This window comes from Melospiza melodia, chromosome 3 (assembly GCF_035770615.1).
Source record: "Melospiza melodia melodia isolate bMelMel2 chromosome 3, bMelMel2.pri, whole genome shotgun sequence".
NCBI classification, from domain to species: Eukaryota; Metazoa; Chordata; class Aves; order Passeriformes; family Passerellidae; genus Melospiza; species Melospiza melodia.
The window spans coordinates 49,730,124-49,747,337 of NC_086196.1; the positions used below are offsets into that span (position 1 = coordinate 49,730,124).

General features: G+C 35.6%; 1 protein-coding gene across 1 annotated transcript in view; it reads right to left on the reverse strand.

Annotated features, from left to right (window-relative positions):
• The window catches only part of TTC13 (tetratricopeptide repeat domain 13), a 39,438-nt gene that overhangs the window by 21,703 nt on the left and 521 nt on the right, over positions 1 to 17,214 (reverse strand). Inside the window, exons 2-8 of the mRNA XM_063151671.1 lie at positions 13,848 to 13,942; positions 11,013 to 11,088; positions 8,162 to 8,232; positions 5,829 to 5,894; positions 4,248 to 4,340; positions 2,890 to 3,006; positions 1,959 to 2,069 (exon numbers count right to left, since the gene is read on the reverse strand). Coding sequence (XP_063007741.1) covers positions 1,959 to 2,069; positions 2,890 to 3,006; positions 4,248 to 4,340; positions 5,829 to 5,894; positions 8,162 to 8,232; positions 11,013 to 11,088; positions 13,848 to 13,942 — 629 coding nt within the window. The remainder of the gene's footprint in view (positions 1 to 1,958; positions 2,070 to 2,889; positions 3,007 to 4,247; positions 4,341 to 5,828; positions 5,895 to 8,161; positions 8,233 to 11,012; positions 11,089 to 13,847; positions 13,943 to 17,214) is intronic.

The window sequence follows — 17,214 nt, forward strand, 5'->3', positions numbered from 1 at the left end:
CTGCATTCTTTGTTATTGTCTCAGTTGGAAACATTCCCTTTAGGGATTACAGAGGAAGTGATCATCTTCACACAACAGCATGTAGTGTTGCTATCACTGCTATTGCTGTTGTAAGGAATACAATGTAATACAAACAAAAGCTAACAATATAAGCATGTGGTTAAAGAAATATTCCTCTTCAAAGAATCTGATTAAGAACTCAGCTTTTTTAACTAGAGTGGCTACAGAAACTGGAATATTCAATACTGAGACTTAGAATTAAGGATGGAATAATCAACTACTTTATATTACAAAGGAATGCCTGGAAAGTATCTTGAAGTCTTCAATGCAATAAATTTGATGCAGTAAGTAAAGAATTACTGGTATCTTTAGTCACTTTAGAAATTCTTGTTTAGAAAAACTATCAAATATATTCTGAGCACTACAATGTGCACAAAAATACCCGCTGAACAAAAATGCAGGACAATCACCTACAACTATAGAGAGGCTCATATCCTACAGATAAGTTTTAAAATCAAGATTATTATTCCAAAAACCAGTGATTCAAACAAATCTCTTTTCACCCAAAAATTAACACATCCACCCTCAACCCCAATCTTCAATTTTCATCAAGCCTTATAAAACCTAACACATGGCATAGCTTTCCTTTAAAAGGCAGCCTGAATCTGACTGGAAGCTAAGGTGTACCTGGGAATGAAAAACCAGTCAGTGATAATCTCTGAACATGAACATCAGAGAGGGAAAATGCTTCCTTTGAGAAAAGAAATTGGGGAGAAGGATGTGGCAATACAGAAATGTATTGACCTGTGTATCAGAAAGAAGAAAACTTTGCTTCTATTCTGCTAACTGAGACAGCACTTATTTTTGTCAACTTTTCAGTCAGCTTTTTATTTTCACCATCACTTTTTGGGGTCTCTGTTGCCTACAACGAAAATCAGAAATCCAGACTATTATTTGTAAGTGTCTCTTCTTACTGCAAGAAGACACAGACAATAAAAGTTCCACGACAGTCTGATGTTCTCACAGTATACAGTGAGACTGTGGAAAAAATACCTGCTTGGGTACTAAAAAAGTGAGGAAGTGTACTGCAAAAAAAAATAGAGATTAAAAAAATAGTGATTGCCTATGAAAGATAGTGGGCTGAAACTCAAGAGTCCTGGGTTGCCTCCAGATTCTGCATACAACCCTTAAGGAACCCCAAGCTGTTATCAGAGGTTAAACAAAAAAGACAGCTTCCACTATTGAATTCAGGAATCACACCATTGCATCTTAATTTTTCCAACTGAGGATTTCAGATAACTTGTCTAATTACTCTATCCTCTGGAAAATGGCAGCAACACCTCTAAATACTTTACAAACAAGAAACGGGCAATATTACTACACCTAAAACAGAGAGAAGCTTTGAGTTAGAAATGGTGAAAACTTAAAGACATGGGATGAACTTACTTCCCTGCTGATTTTAGAAACTGAAGGAGCAAGTATGTTCCCTCAAGTTAAATATCAGCCTTCCAGAAACAACATAGGATTGAAATAAACATGCATAAATGCAAGGCTTTACCAGCACTTTCCTTTATTACTCCCTAGCTCATTCAAGAAAGAGTTCAAAATTAATTTCTTCTTCATCCCTCTTCCCTTCCTAAAACTTAGGAAATCTCTACTTAATTTTGAAATTTTTGAACATAATCACACAAATACTAGCAGAGGTGCTAAGTACAAATATCTTTCAAAGCATTATCCTTGAACATGCCTATTATCACTGACCTAATGAGATTCAACAAGACCTGCAGTATTTACAAATCATATAATGGAATCTTTTTGTTTTGCTTGCACGCTCTTACCTTAAAAATCTTCCTTATGTGAGAGAAAATACAACACCAATGATATTTCTACTGTTTTATGGAAATAATTTCAAATAAAGGGCATTGTTCCACATGAAGTATTGTTTAATACAGCTTTACCTTCAGAAGTCCTCTGTGAAAGAAGGTTAAGCCTTTATAAAGCATAGCTATAGGCTGATTTTTGTTCAGTTCCAGTGAGCGCTGAAAATCTTCATGGGCTGTTGCATAATCCTATGATAAAGAAGGTTTCAGATGACACAGAAAACACCATACAAATAAAGAGGAATATGCATTTTTATTTCCATAAAAGTAAACTAGAGAATTTTGTTTAATATATGAAGTCAGTCTCATGGCTAAGCAGCAATGATTATCAATTACCAATCAGAACATTAAAGAATGCACAACACACTTCCAACTTTTACAGAAAGGGCTGTATAAAACATAGTAAAGTAAATGGAAAAATAGCTGGAGGCAAACAGTAAAATCAAAAGAATCAAGCAGGAAATCAGCTATCTAGTATTCACACAATCTTTGAAGATAAAGCTACTTGTTCTACATTAAAGCTTTAAGAACACCACACACAGATCATATAGCAAAATGGGATGTTAGCATTTTTGTAGGGGTTTTTTGTTTATTGTGAGAAGTGTTTTTTTAAGTATATAAAAGACTTACTGCCTTGGCCGTAAGTATTTTCCTTCTTAGACTGGTGTTTATCAATACTAATTAACTGCAGATTATAAATCATGTCAAAGTCTTTATCTACTTCCTACTCCTCAAACACAAAAGTATCTGAGGTGTGCATGCAAGGTACTTGTCCTCTGATTCTCAGCATTAAATAGATTTGTCATTGAAATACTTTGTGAATACTCCTGAACTGTCAGAAAGCAGCTACAGGAGAAGCAAGGCTTTTGTTATTAGAATGGTTTAGGTTTTTTTAACTAAATAGGAAAGAAGTTCTAGAACAAAATTAAGAACTAGAACAGAAGTCAACAAAATCATGAACAACATCCAAATCAACCAAAGCCAAAGAGAATCCCCAAACTCCACTAACCTCAGATATGAAGTAAAGGGTACCTCTGTGCCTGTAGAGCCTTGCTGATGGTTGTAGCTGAATAGCTTTGGTGAGATCTGATAATGCTTCACTGATTCGTCCTAGTGGGGACAATATCTAAGAGTACAAAACCAAAATACAGTTTAGAGCAGACAGACTGAATGGACTTGTTTTAGAAATAGAAGATTATTCTTTTCCATGTTCAGCTTTAACAGAGTAATTGTATTTGCTAGAATAGGTTGGAAAGTTCCACTGTAAATGTCAGTAATTATGGCTTTTAAATCCCTATGAAAGAGTAAATCTGGAAGAATTTTTCTCCAAACTATCAGTGTACATGAACATCACCACATATTCAGAAATCCTGTATTCCAAACCAAAAACAAGTCGATCAAAGCAAAATACTCAATTTCAAGTGATTTCAACATATTTAAACGAAAATGTAATTAAAGTATCCTCCACAACCTAATTTGAAAAAAAACATTCCCCCAATGGAAAATGGTCCATTTCCAATTATTTTAACGTCCTTCACATTTTTAGATCAAGGTTAACAAATGTGCTAAGAGGTCATTAAAAACATTAAAACTCTGAATATTATGGCAGCTATCACTGTATAGTGATAGCTGCCATAATATTCAGAGTTTTAATGTTTTTATAATATACTATAATATAATATAATATTTATACTATAATATATATAATATATTATATATACTATATATATAGTATATATAGTATATATAGTATATATAATATATATAGCATATATAATATATATAGTATATTATATATACTATAATATAATATAATATATATACTATAATATAATATTTATACTTTTGGTTTGTCTACAAAGCTGCTTCTTAACACCCTTAACATTTTCTGTAATGTAGTTAGCAAAACAAAACTTGATTTTTAAAATAAAAAATACATGTGGGTTGGAATGATTTTTAAATTACATGCAGAAATATAAACCCAGAACATTAAATTTTTTAAAAATTTGGTATTTTAACAATTAGTATTCACTGCAGATTCACTAAGGTGACAAAAGGTGCAAACAGTAAGGTTCAAGTGATATTTTCATTAATTTCATAAAAAAACGTAAACACAAATGATCATGTTATATAGTATGTCAACATAATACATGCAGTTCCATTGGCTAAAATAACTCTATATGGTCTGTGTCTTATTTTAAAACTAAATATTCCACAAATTACACTGTTTGAGAGGAAATGTGTATATTTTAAAAGAAAGGAGAACAAAAAATCAAGCTTTAGGCATTAAGTCAGTTAAGATATGACTGGAAACACAGTATAATTGCAACTTCTCCTAAAGTCTGAGAAGACACAAAAAATGCTCACTTCTGCTCGCTGTTCAAATACTTCAGGATGATCTGGTTCTAGACTAATCACCCTGCTGAGCTCAAACAGGGCAAGTTCAGCGTTTTTCATATCCTGGAAATGAGAAAAATAAACAAGGTGAACAACTGTGCACGCTTAGACTGATATACTCTCAAGATGAAGGACAACTAGATTGGCTAAGTGTTTGAAAGTGTAACAGTTGACATTAAAAGCTCTTCACATCTTTGGTAAAAACATCAAGATGCATTATTCTGCAAATAGCTGGAAAAAACCACGTCTGGTACAAACAACGAAACTGAACTTTGTTTCTACACATAATCTTTATGTTGTACCTCTAATAATTTATTAAGTAACTCTGTGAATAAATATTAGATTTATAGCTCCAGAGGTACTTTGCTTGGCAGCAAAGCTGGTTCAAGCTCACACATGAATTCCAACACACAGGAACACTCATACCCACAGTGCTGTCATCAGCACTGTCTGCAACTTAAGCCAAGTAGTACTGATAATTGGGATGATGCCAACAGCATCCTGCCTATCTAAAATTATAAACTGTCCTCAATTAAGTAGTTAATCAATAGGATGGAAGTAATTACTTCATTGGAAAAAAATTCTAAGTAATTATACAGCACATTCTAGATTAGATTCCATTGATTGTTTTTTCTCAAAGCAAAGAAATTTTGTGCTTAGTATCATCTTTGTGTCTTGAAGGTGTCACTCAAAAACTTTTACCAAGTGAAACTGTATCAGCACCTAGCTAAACCAAGAAAACAAACTCACATTTATGTTAAAAACAAGCAAATATGAGGGACCTCAAGCTCTTGACAGTATCCCTAGATAATTAAACACTCTGAAAAAGAAAATTTTCAAGGAGTTATTAAATTATTCATTCTTCTAGAACTCTAGCAACTATTCAACCATGATTCAACTGGCCATAAATTCCTACAGGGACCAGAGTCTACTCATAAATTTCTCAAATTTCTCTCGGATCAAGAAGTTATTCGAGCATTAAGTATTGCAACCAAGTAATTTTGATTTTTTTTTCACAAATTCAAAGTGGTATACTTATCATGAGGCATAAGCAACCAAAAAGCAATGCAAAGTCCACTGTATTGGATGAGCTGACAACGTTTCCAGGCTGCAAAAGACTTTTTCATTTCCAAATACAGCTGAGGTATGGAGATGAATTCAGTGGGACTTCATAAATTTCTCTCAGAGGCAAAATACTGCCTGTTATCTTAATAGGCAACTCTTTCAAGAAGCTGTGGCTCACAGCCTTACTATCTAGCACTCACAACAGTGCCCAATCTCCTCCTTTGGCACACTTACATTGTGCAGCTTTACTTCCACAGTCTCACAAAGCAAATGCACCCATGGCTTGAGCAGCATGATCTGCTAGATCCCTCCATGTCATACAGTGCACCAGCCAAGGGACAGACTCCTCATGAAACAGAGGAGCACAAAGACTTAGGGGTGTACTTAACACATTCCCATCAGTCTAGTTATTCCTATTACAGGCTTTCTGATAGTTCAGACTCAAATAATTCAATCAGATATTAATTTAAAAAATTATCTACTCACATGCAGTCCTTTTTTTCCATATGCTATCCCTCGTCCATAAATTGCACTAACCAGCTCTGGTTCTTCCTGTTAAACAAATAAAATATTAATTTGTGGTGTGGGTTTTTTGGTTTTTCAATATGTATTTAATTTTAGCTGATCTAAAGTAGTAAGCAATGAACAATCACAGCTACCAGGCAAAGAAATTTATTGTATTACACTCCATACTTTCATGTGCTCACAACTTCCAATTCAATTTAATGGAATTGTTCTGGAGTATTTTGCTGATAAAAAAGCCAAACAGAGAGCAGTTATCGTGCCACCTACCAAAACTATTACCCTGTGTACATTAGACTAGATTACAATACACAGTATTCATTAGAATACTCTGTTACCCATTGCAATAGTTGTAACCTTAGTGGTAATTATGTAACTTCGGTCTCATGTCACTGAACTGATAAAAAACATACAATTTGGCAACTCAAAGCTTATTTTCCATGCAATTTAAATTTGAGATTTAAAATTTGGGAGCAAGATATTATGACATCCTTATGAAATTTATATTCAGACAGCAGCTAAAACCAGAGGTATTCTACTAAAATAGTTCTGTAAAATTCAAACCAACTTTCCCTGGGTTAGATTTAATTTTGTGACTTTCCTACTTGGGCACTTAGACAGGATGCACCCTACATAGTAAATCTACTTCTTGTTTGATGTCATTTACTCCAACCACAGTTTCCCACACAAGTTTCAAGAACTATACAGCAAAACTGTTTTGTCAACACAACAATGCCTATACAGCAAAGTTTCCCTGAAAACCAGGCAGGAATCACCACCTTCACACCTGCAAGGAACACAGCTGTCCTACAAAGTTTGTAGCACAGGCCTGGTCTTTTTTAACTGGGACATCTGCCAAGAAACAAACTGTTTCCTAAGAAACAAACTGCTCTGGACAAAACAACAGAATAGTGGCATATCAGTGCTGGCAGCTTGCCAGACTCCAACTTATTCCAAGTTTATGCTTGGCTACATCAACAGTAGGTATAGCTTCCTACTCTTAATACTATAGCTAAGCAAGGCTGGTTTATTCAGTTAAATGTTTTAATGCTCACTTTATATGTATTTAAAATTGCATTGTGGAAAACTGAATGAACAATCATGATTACTTTACAGCCTTTCAGGCATACCATAAGTATGATATTAAAGCAGACTTTAAACTGAGATGTGGCCACTGCAGAAGAACTCTAGCACATAAATGCTTCTCCCAGAATCTTTCTACAGTTGGTGTATCTTGCTTATCTTCACCTTTTAAGTATTAAGTTTCCTTCAAATAAACACAGGAAACAATATGTAAATCCAGTGGTTTTGAAAGCAGGATTTCTCATTAGGGTAAAAAAAAATCCTCACATTAAAGCAAATCAAAGACAGATATCACTAAAAACTTTTATTTGGTTTATTTGGTATCAACCAAATAAAAATAAAAGCACACAAAACCCCCAAACATTCTTGTCCTCAGATAAATTCCCTGGAATAATTCCATTAAATTGCCACACTTCCAGTCAATTTAAGAACAAGCCATGTGACACTTAAAAGAAATACATGCCACTATTTGCAATATTGCTTCCAGCTTGCATTTGTGTACTTTAAACAGTTTAAATGAAAAAGTATGTCCATGCTTCTGAACGTTCCAGGTTTTTAGCCATAAAAATGCAGTATTTTTAAAATCTTTAGTTGAAGCATATAATATTGTTGGGGCTGATTTTGTTTTAAATGTGACTACCTCCTACTTGATTAACTGTAGAAGATTCTGAATTCTTTATTTTGGTCAGGAAAAACACTCATAAGTATTAGTTATGTTTTATTTATATATTAAACTAATTAAATTCTTACCATTGAAAAAGGTCAAAGGCAGCATACAAAATCATTTATCACTGTGAAAGCAATGTGTTACTTGCCACTAGCAATAAATTATCTCTATCAGGGCTTTTTTTCTCATGTTATTGGCACCATGCTGTCACCCAAAAAAGTCTACTTTAAAATATCTCATCCTACACAACAAGCAGACAATCTAAGAAACTTCAGCTCTGCAGAGGTCAGGCCTCTGAAAACACGTGCTTTTTATGGTCAAAGTGCCATAAAAACTTTATGCCTACAGATGAGAAAAATACTCACCAAATAAGCAAGATACTGATCACCCAGTTCTAACAGTATGCTTACGTTTGGATGGAAAAGAAAATGAACAAACAGTAGAATAATTACTCTCATTTTAAAATCCTTAATTTAATATTTGTTTTATTAAAAGCCATATGTGGCAATGGATATTTTCATTAAGTTATTTTAAGCAGAAAACTTACCTGCAGCATTGTTGAAAAATGTCGTATAGCTTCATCATACAAGCCGTTGCCAATCAACACGTATGCAATTGCTAAGAAAACATTAAAAATGTAAATAACACAGAAAAAAAAATCACTTTTTAAAGCTATTAAATACTACCAAATTGTAAAATGTTTAAGTTGCTACATGGCAGTGAAGATTATTTTAATCAGAGGATTCCTGAATGGCCACCAAAATGACATGACTTCCCTCAGCCATTACCTAGCATTCATGAATTACTCAATTCATACTGTGCTCTTCAGAGCTTTTTTGGGATTTTGTGATCTACTTGTGGGCTTTTTCTCTCCTTTTTACAAGTCCTTTAGGAAAGGACCCATGTTTGCTTCTCAAATACTTAGGATCAGAAAAGGCACTATGATCCCAATACAACAGTTTTGGATGCTTTCTCAGAAGTGTCACCTGGCTAAGTTTTTTTGACACTTTGATTAGGGAACTTCTACTTGTTTGTGCACATATTAATAAACTTTATTAGTTCACAATAAGATTTTCCTTCATTTGAATTACCTAGAAATACTTCAACTAAACTGATTTCACTATTTATAAAACAGAAACTGAAAAACAACTGAATCTTCAGCTATGTTATAATTATGAAAAGCTTTCAAGTTCTTGTGCATCCCCCCATTTTGAAGTAGAAGCCAAGTGTTTGAAAAAGAAACAGACCATTAGAAATACGTGCCTGTAATCTCCACAAGATATAAAAACACAGTCAAATCACAAGACTGGAAAGCTGTAGTTTTGCTTGCATGACTGAAGTTCAGTTCTGACACCTGAATATCTCAAGATTGTTTCATTTTGCATGTTTTAATCTCTCACTATTCTTAACTCTGGACTAAGCTCTATCTACCCAGTACCTTGAAGACCACAGCTATGAAAGTTAGAGAGAACTTTTCCCCAGGCAGTTTGTTCAAACAGCTGGCAGTGGAACTACAAGCAGATTTCACCTTTCCCCACCTACAGTGAATTTAGCAACAGAAGAGGCACCTCTTAGCTTAATTATTTATTCAAACATGAGAAGAGACAAGTAAGTCATTTAAAGCAAAGGCATTATTAACAGGACACAGACATCTTTCAGGCAGGCAGAGCCACATTGTTTTGGCAGTGCTGCTAAGAGCTGCTAAACAGTTCATTAAAAAAGGAAAAGTTAAATGAAAAAGAAATAAGAAGTGTATTTAATCCAGAGCTTGTCTCATACTCAGAGCACTTCTATTATGAAGAAGGAAATATTTGTGTGCAATATAAGCTTTCTCCTCAATACATAAAAAGCTTCACTTGGCACAAATACATAGGATTACCAAAAAAGGAAAAAAAATGGCCAGGGGGAAGGACAGGATGAAGAGCTCTTGAATTTTCCTCATTTCATTCTTCTTCAAGACTATACAGTTATTACTATCATCTTTAGGCTTCGAATCCCAGAACACAGAAAAAGTGGAACATAAAATAAAGTCAACTCAACCATTTCAGGGTTAAGAAAAAATCTGGAGGACACAAGATAACCAAGACTTACATTGTCACTCAGTTGCTTTACTGATAACAACTGTATTCAGTTTATACAAGATACTTGGCAAAATGCCACACTGAACTGTGAATTGTCTGCAAAACTCTGGCGAGCGGCTGACAGCTAGTACCTGATACAGTACCAACTTCTTTTAAACAGTATCCTCTTGATTTTTTAATCTTTAATATTACAAAACTACAAGTACTTCATTATGAAAAAATCTAATGGTTAACAATGGCCCATTGGCCAAAGTATTTCAGTCTCAATATTCCTTCAGAAGGCCCCATACATTCTGTGTTACTTCTCCTCAGAACAGTTAAAAGCAACATGCAAAAACGAGAAGGACCAAACCAGGCTCCTCACACCACAACATCCTCGGACTAAAGTGGGTAGATAGGTGCCAGTCTACATGCCAAACATGAGGAAAGAGACCTTCTAGCAGAGTATTCCAAGTCTACAGAACAGATACTAGAAGTACCAGATATTTTCATCTGAATAGAAGCTTCGTATTCTTTGCAGGATTCTATGAACATAGAGCTAGGTAGTCTAGGAATATTAAAAAAGATTAAGCCCCCAAATTTTCCTGGATAAATTCATGAAGGTAGAAACTAAGCCAGAAAAAAAACCTTCTTAATTATTTTAAATTCATTAGAGGGGATTAAAATCTCTCTTTCCTGTTACACAAAAGAAGGTCTGCTGCCTTCCTTGACACGTCCTCAACAATCTCTTGGCTACCTTGTAATACCTCTATTTGAAGAAGCATTGCAACTCCATTTTTGAGTCCCCTGAGGAAAGTATATCCTGCTCATTTATTAGAAATGCTCCCATTTCTTTGTGCCGAGTGTGCTTTGAAAAAACTTCAAGTAGCAGCCTAAGACATAATTCAGAAAGTCTTCCTGCTGCACATAAGTTTTGATGGGAGGAGTGTGGAGACAGGAAACAGATCCAAGATCTATGCTTCATAGAAAGCATATTGCATTGGTAGCATTTTCTGGATGTTTGAACAGTTTTAGTCATCAATAATCACAGAAAAATGGAAACAGGAAGTAGCTGAGCATATTAAAAAGGATTTAATCAGCATTCTTTTTGAACATCTGCTTAAGCAGACATGGTGAAGAATTCTAGTGAAGAAAGCAGGAAAGGTTTTTAGCATCATTTTTTTTGCTTTATACGACCAGAGAAAACTTGCTGTATTTCCAGACTTACTACGATCAATTTGAAGTTAATGCATCACTTCAATCATCAATTTTCAAAACATTTAATGCTAATAATTAGCACATCATTCACCTGCACAAACCTTATATAAAGCATCTTACCCAGTTCTTCATTTGTGTTGTCATTATCAGTAGCAAATGGAAATCGTTTTTGTTCTGCAAGCAACTTCGCTTGACTCTGTAAAACATCATATTTTCAAGTGTTCAGCAAACAACAACACAGAATTTAATAGAAAATCCATGTCTTAAATCCTTAAGAGAATGCCTTAAAACACAAAGTTAAAACGAATGTGATTTCACTAAGGTAACTGAAATCAAGTTCATTCCTAGTCTTCCACAGGGAGAAAAGCTCCTCTTCAGTCAGATGCTGCTGTTTTCTGCTCTAACATAAGGGTAATCAAACCTCAGAAACAACATTGTCAGCATTTTACCAGGGACTGATGCTTCTGGATTGCTTAAGGTCAAGTTTTCTGGCCTTCTTAAGACACCTTACTTCTTATGAAAGTTTACACTGTTTGCCCTATAATTATTCCTTTGTCTCCTGCAAGGGAAGAGTACTGCAGAAAAGTAAAACACTGAAAATAAACACTGAAAAGAGCATCACTCCATCAATATAGAACACATCAATATAGAAGTTTAGAAAGCTAAACTTCACAATGCCATACTAAAGAGGCTGTCCTTTCAAAAATGACATTCTATCAGCTCTACACTTTGTTCAAACTGTAGTCTTATCTAGGATGTCTGTTCCCTAAAAATGCACCTATAGAAACCAACAGTGTCAAAGACAACCCCCTAGAAATGTAGAAATATTCAGCTCTATTTATTTCCACAAATACTTTTCATAGACAGCTGAAAGCCTACCAGAGCAATTTATCTTAGAAAAATACAAAATGTTCATTTAAATCAATTGGTCTTTCAAACTGTTTTAGGAAACAAGAAGGGGGGGAAATAACATCTCTCTCCATTCAGTTATCTTCTTTCAATTCAACTAAACAGCTTGTTTCCACTACTGTTCTCCTTTAAGGTTGTTTTGCCTGTCCAATCAAAAGTAGTCTCATTAACTGTGTCCACAACACAGACATTTCATTTACCTAAAAAGTGCAGAAGTTAAATGGCCAGATTCCACTGCACAGTTTTTGCCCTGTGTGTCTAATAATGAGGAGAACATCTGGTCTGCTCTAAGAATTTAGTGTTTTGGAAAACAAGAATGATTAGCAAATGGATTTTAGAAACTTTTTAATTTTTACTGCAATTGAAGGCGCTGTATGAGCTCTACATTACACTATACCACTGAAAATTGTTACTCTGCCTGTATCTGTACCTCTACACTAACAGAGTGTGGCAGTTATTTCCCTTATAGAGAAAAGCCATTAGTAAAACAGCACAAAAATGAGCAGAGTTCAACAGATATAACAATAAGAAAACTGAATCTACATTGCAATCCACATGTATTTACCAACGCAACGCTTTCATATCACCAATGGCCATCATGCAATATTCAGAAAATGACCTTTAACAACTCTACAAAACATTATTCTTCTATAGTTGTCTTAATATTAGGAAAAAGGGCACAACATTTTTACTGAAGGACAATCTCTTCCTTGATGGATTTACATCAGCAGATCTACACATCTTTGTCTGCAGACAAAGATCTAGCCAGATCCCACACTGGTGTTGGAAAATAAGCCCCAAGCAGAAGGATCTCACAATACATTAGAATGATTTCCTATGGATTACTGAGCTGCATGTGACAGCAGGAGAAGTACCACTACTTCATGTGTTTTGACATTACAGGGTGACAGAACCGTTGTGGTGGCAGAGAAGTAGTTTCACACTTCCTCAACAAACTCTGAATTCAGGTACAGGTTAAACATCCTGCAGCTCTACACTCAAAAAACATCAGTCACTCTGTCTTCAAGAAACAGAATTCTCATCATAGCACCATATCCCAACAGGTTTAATTCTTGCTCTCTTTAAAACAAATATTTTGGGGTTTTTTAACGGGGAAATTTCTTTCTAACAAATACACATTTCATTGTTAGAAAGAATTGCTGGTACTGCTGGACTAGACTGGAAAGATCTCCTGACCAAGATATGATGAAGTCTAAGGAGAATATTCAAGTCAAACAATTGGCTTAGTGGATTTGCAGTACAGTAATTTTAATTCCAAGGGCCACCTTTGGAGAAGTTGCTTCCAGTTAAAATATTGTTTACACATTCCCTCAGCCAATAATTTCTAAAAATTTGCCAAAGCTACTTTGTTAATTCACATGGAAATGATTTGAAAATTTTCAACACCTGCATTCTACTGGACTGAAGATGTAACATCAAACCTTTGTTCTCAAAAGGCTAAGAATAGTGCTGCAAGAAAACCCAAATTGCAAACTAGTCCTCTTGAGGTCTCTCTACCAAAAAATACTCTTCTTTTGTCAGAATATTCTTCACATGCCACGTCAGTATCACATTTAGTGAAACACAGTCTGAAGCCTCTAACTCTCATCTTTGCACAGTGCTACTTCTGTAGAGACTAGAAGTTATTACTCTTACTTCTACATGCATTTTTCAGTAAACCTCAGGAAGCTAATCTGGGAAAAAGCTAATGCACCTCTCCCTTTTTCAGGCATAGCCCCTGCACCCCCAAAACCAAAAAATTAATTGGTTAATTAATTGAGGTGAAGGTTAGCTCTCAGTGACAACATCTGCTTCAATTAGTTGACAGCCCTAAAGACTCATGACAGATAACTACAAAGTAATACTTTTATGAGCAACTTGAGTTTATTCATACTGAAGCCTTTTGGGCAGCAATGCCTACTGATTAACAGATCTATTTGCATTTATTTCCCTGAACTTCATTCTAACTGGTTATGCAGCTGAAGTAGTCTGCAACTTCAACAATCTAGTAAAATTATTTTGTACATTATATTCTTGATAACATACCAGAACTTTTTCTGTATTCAAGGAAAGTATAGATTCACAGGAAGATGATCCTCCTATGTCACAATCCGAGTCATGGAAGTGCAAAAATGATGAATCTGGGAGAAGAGAGAGAAAATACTTTTAGGAACTCATAGAGTATATGTTCTATCATCTCATCTCACATTTCCTCATGTTTGGCTGAACAGCTTCCCCACAGGGCATCCCTCAGGGCAGAACTTTCATGAAGTGCTCTCTACCCATAGCATTACACCCACAGAGCCAGGGAAGCAACAGCTGACATGAAAGCTTCATCTAATTAGTTTTATCCCTACTTATGTTTATGCTTCTGGTTATGAATAGATTAATAAAAAGAAGTGCTAAAAAAATGGGGCAGAGGTGAAAAAGGAGGAAGCTGGAAGCAAATAACAAGGGCTTGGAGTAGGCATGTCTTCTTTCAGCATTATGATTTCATTCTCTCATCCAAAAAGTAGCAGATAAAATTCATTCCAATCGCAGAGAAGGATATAAATGGAATGGACCACAAAGACATAGGGGAAAGCTGCAGAAAACAGAGGTATAAATACTGTAAAAAGCAGACAGAATAATGAACTCTAATTGACCAAACATATACAAAGGTAAGCTACTAAGAATGTAATTTCAAAAAGCATAAGGCTGATTCATTTCTCCTAAAAGTCAAACACAGCTTGTTGGCATCGCAGAGAAAAAGTTTAAGATATCAAACAAATAAAGAAGTAACAATAATAATCAACTACTCCCTCAGATTGATAGGCAACAGAAACCACTCCTTCCTCTATGTCATGCTTTTAATTGCTATTCCAATAGAACTGTTGACTTTCAAACCTTTGGAACCTAGAGCTTCTATCATCTTTAAATATTTCAAGAATAAACAAGAAAGAGAAAATATACTGCATTATGTCCTTGAAACCATGTCACAAATACCAAATTTTATCATCTCCCTTGATGTTTGTAAATCTAAATGATGCTAAGTTTGAAAGGCTGAGGGGCAGGGTGTGCTCTTATATTTTGACTTCTTAAGGACTGTAGTAATTAATTCCCTATCTCTCATAAGCACAGAGCTAAAAAAGAAAAAGAAACAGTCTTCTTGTAAAGAGAAATAAAGGAAGCATCTAAAATCATTCCCTGTAAACAGGAACTTGGATCTACATTGAGCCATAAATGATAACCAGTGGGAGAAGTTTTACAACAAAAGCAAGGGTAGTAAAAAGCAGAAGTTCAAAGTTTAAAGTCAGTCCTGTGAGAACAGTAGCAAACCATTCACAGTTTCCAAAAAGAGCGCTGCCAGCATGACGTTTCATCACTGCCCTTTGTTCTTCACATTGGTCAAACACTCCTGTGCTACGCCAGCGTTATTAACACGTTACTTGCTCCTGTTGGGGCTTTTGATTCAATAACTTCAGAGTTTTGGCTGCAGACTCAACAAGAAACTTTTGCTTCAGACATCAAAACAAAGAGGTGCAGGCATGGCCTACTTCTGGAATAATTTTCTTCATAACAGCAAGGATTTACTGAAATAATTTAATTTTTTGTTAGGTGGTAGGTAATTAGACAGCCAAGCCACAAGCTTGATACAAGCTACAGCAGGGAAAGACTCCCTCAAATCCTGCAGTTCTTGGGGAAACAAACTGCTTTACTCTCATGGAGAAATGGATCTGCCTTTGTCTGCAAGTCAGACACAATCAAAACTGAACCACATTAACAACTTCATGAAAATGAAGTTTTCTTCATTTTCAGAAACACAAGCCAGAGAAAGTACTTTGGACCTTGTAGTAGGCTACAGGGAAAACTACTTGAGACCAAAAAAAAATCTCAGCTTCTGTGCAAGTTGTACTAAAACAAAGACTGAGAGCTCAAGGAATTTTTCAATTGGCAATTCATTTAGTCCTAGCATGTAAACAGCAAGGAGTGAATTGGTATAGAGCTATTTGAAAGTAAGTTAGTTGTTCTGTTAAGTAAGGCCTATCTTACTCCCAGTGCATGCAAGGTACCTGAGACACCTGATGATTCAAGCAGAACTCTTTGTACCAATCCTAGCTACACCGGTTTCTTTAAAACAACATCCGCCGTTAAATCAGAATCTAATCTTCCAATTCCACCTCTGAAGGAGTGCCTTGAGTCAATCATTCACGTCAGGTCTAGTAACAGATGTAATCAAGTGCTTTGCCATTTATTAACTTGTAGGGTGTACAGATTTTTATCTCAACACTGGGTGAAAGTCTTCTTGTTTTATGCTTAAGCTTGAATAATTTGTAGCAACGGTTACCTGAGATAACTTTCAAGATCTGGTTTCACCTTTAGGTACTATGGCTCTCAGCCACTGCAGCCACACACACACAAAGGTGATAAAAACTAAACGAAGAACTTTATAGTGTGAAGACAAAAGCACATACAGAAAGGAGGGGAGAAAGCAAAAACCCAGGTGCAGGAAACTCATAAGAAGTTATTTCCACTAAGTCTGTTATTCAAGTGGATTACATTAGTTTTATATTAGTTGTTAGGGACCATGGAATTGCTGATATGAGCATAGGCTTTATGAAATAAAGGGCAGGGGAAAAAATCACAAAACCATGCTGACAGCTAGGATGTTACGACACATCACTGTTTATTCTCTTATACATAATTTAGTATCACATTCCAAGCAATTGATAGACCTTTTTCTTCATCTGCATTGTGTGCACATTGCGATTCAGACTGGCATGTTTGTATGGCTCATTCACACCATGCTCAAAATCAACAATCACAACACATTAAGCCACATGATCCAGATACAAAAGATACTCAAGCAGATAAAAACAGTTTTAACTATGCCTGCATTACAAGACATCAATTAACTTGAAAAACAGCAGAAGATCTGCTACTCAAACTTGGTACTCATAAGAGAAGCATCCAAGTCACCAGTAAAATAGATGTAATGTAGCTGAAATGAAAATGAGCCGCACCTCACTGAAACAAAGAACTGATATGGTTGGAAGAGACCTATGGAGATCATCCAGTCCAACCCTCCTGCAGGGTCACCTTGAGCAGGTGACACAAGAACACATTCAGGTAGGTTTTGAACGTCTCCAGATAGAGAAACTCTGTAAGCTCCTTGGGCAGCCTGTTCCAAGTCCTCCGACATCCTCATACAAAGCGGTTCTCCCCCAAGTTGAACTGGAACTTGTATTTAAGTTTGTGGTCACTGCTCCTCCTCCTATCTCTGGGCATCACTAAAAAGTCTGGATTCTCTCTCAATCTTCTTTCCTTTAGACTAAACATGCCTAGCTCCCAGATTCTCTCTTCGTGAGAGACGCTCCAGACCGCTGGACCGTCTCCGGCAGCTCCTTGTACTGAGAGACCCAGTAACACAAGC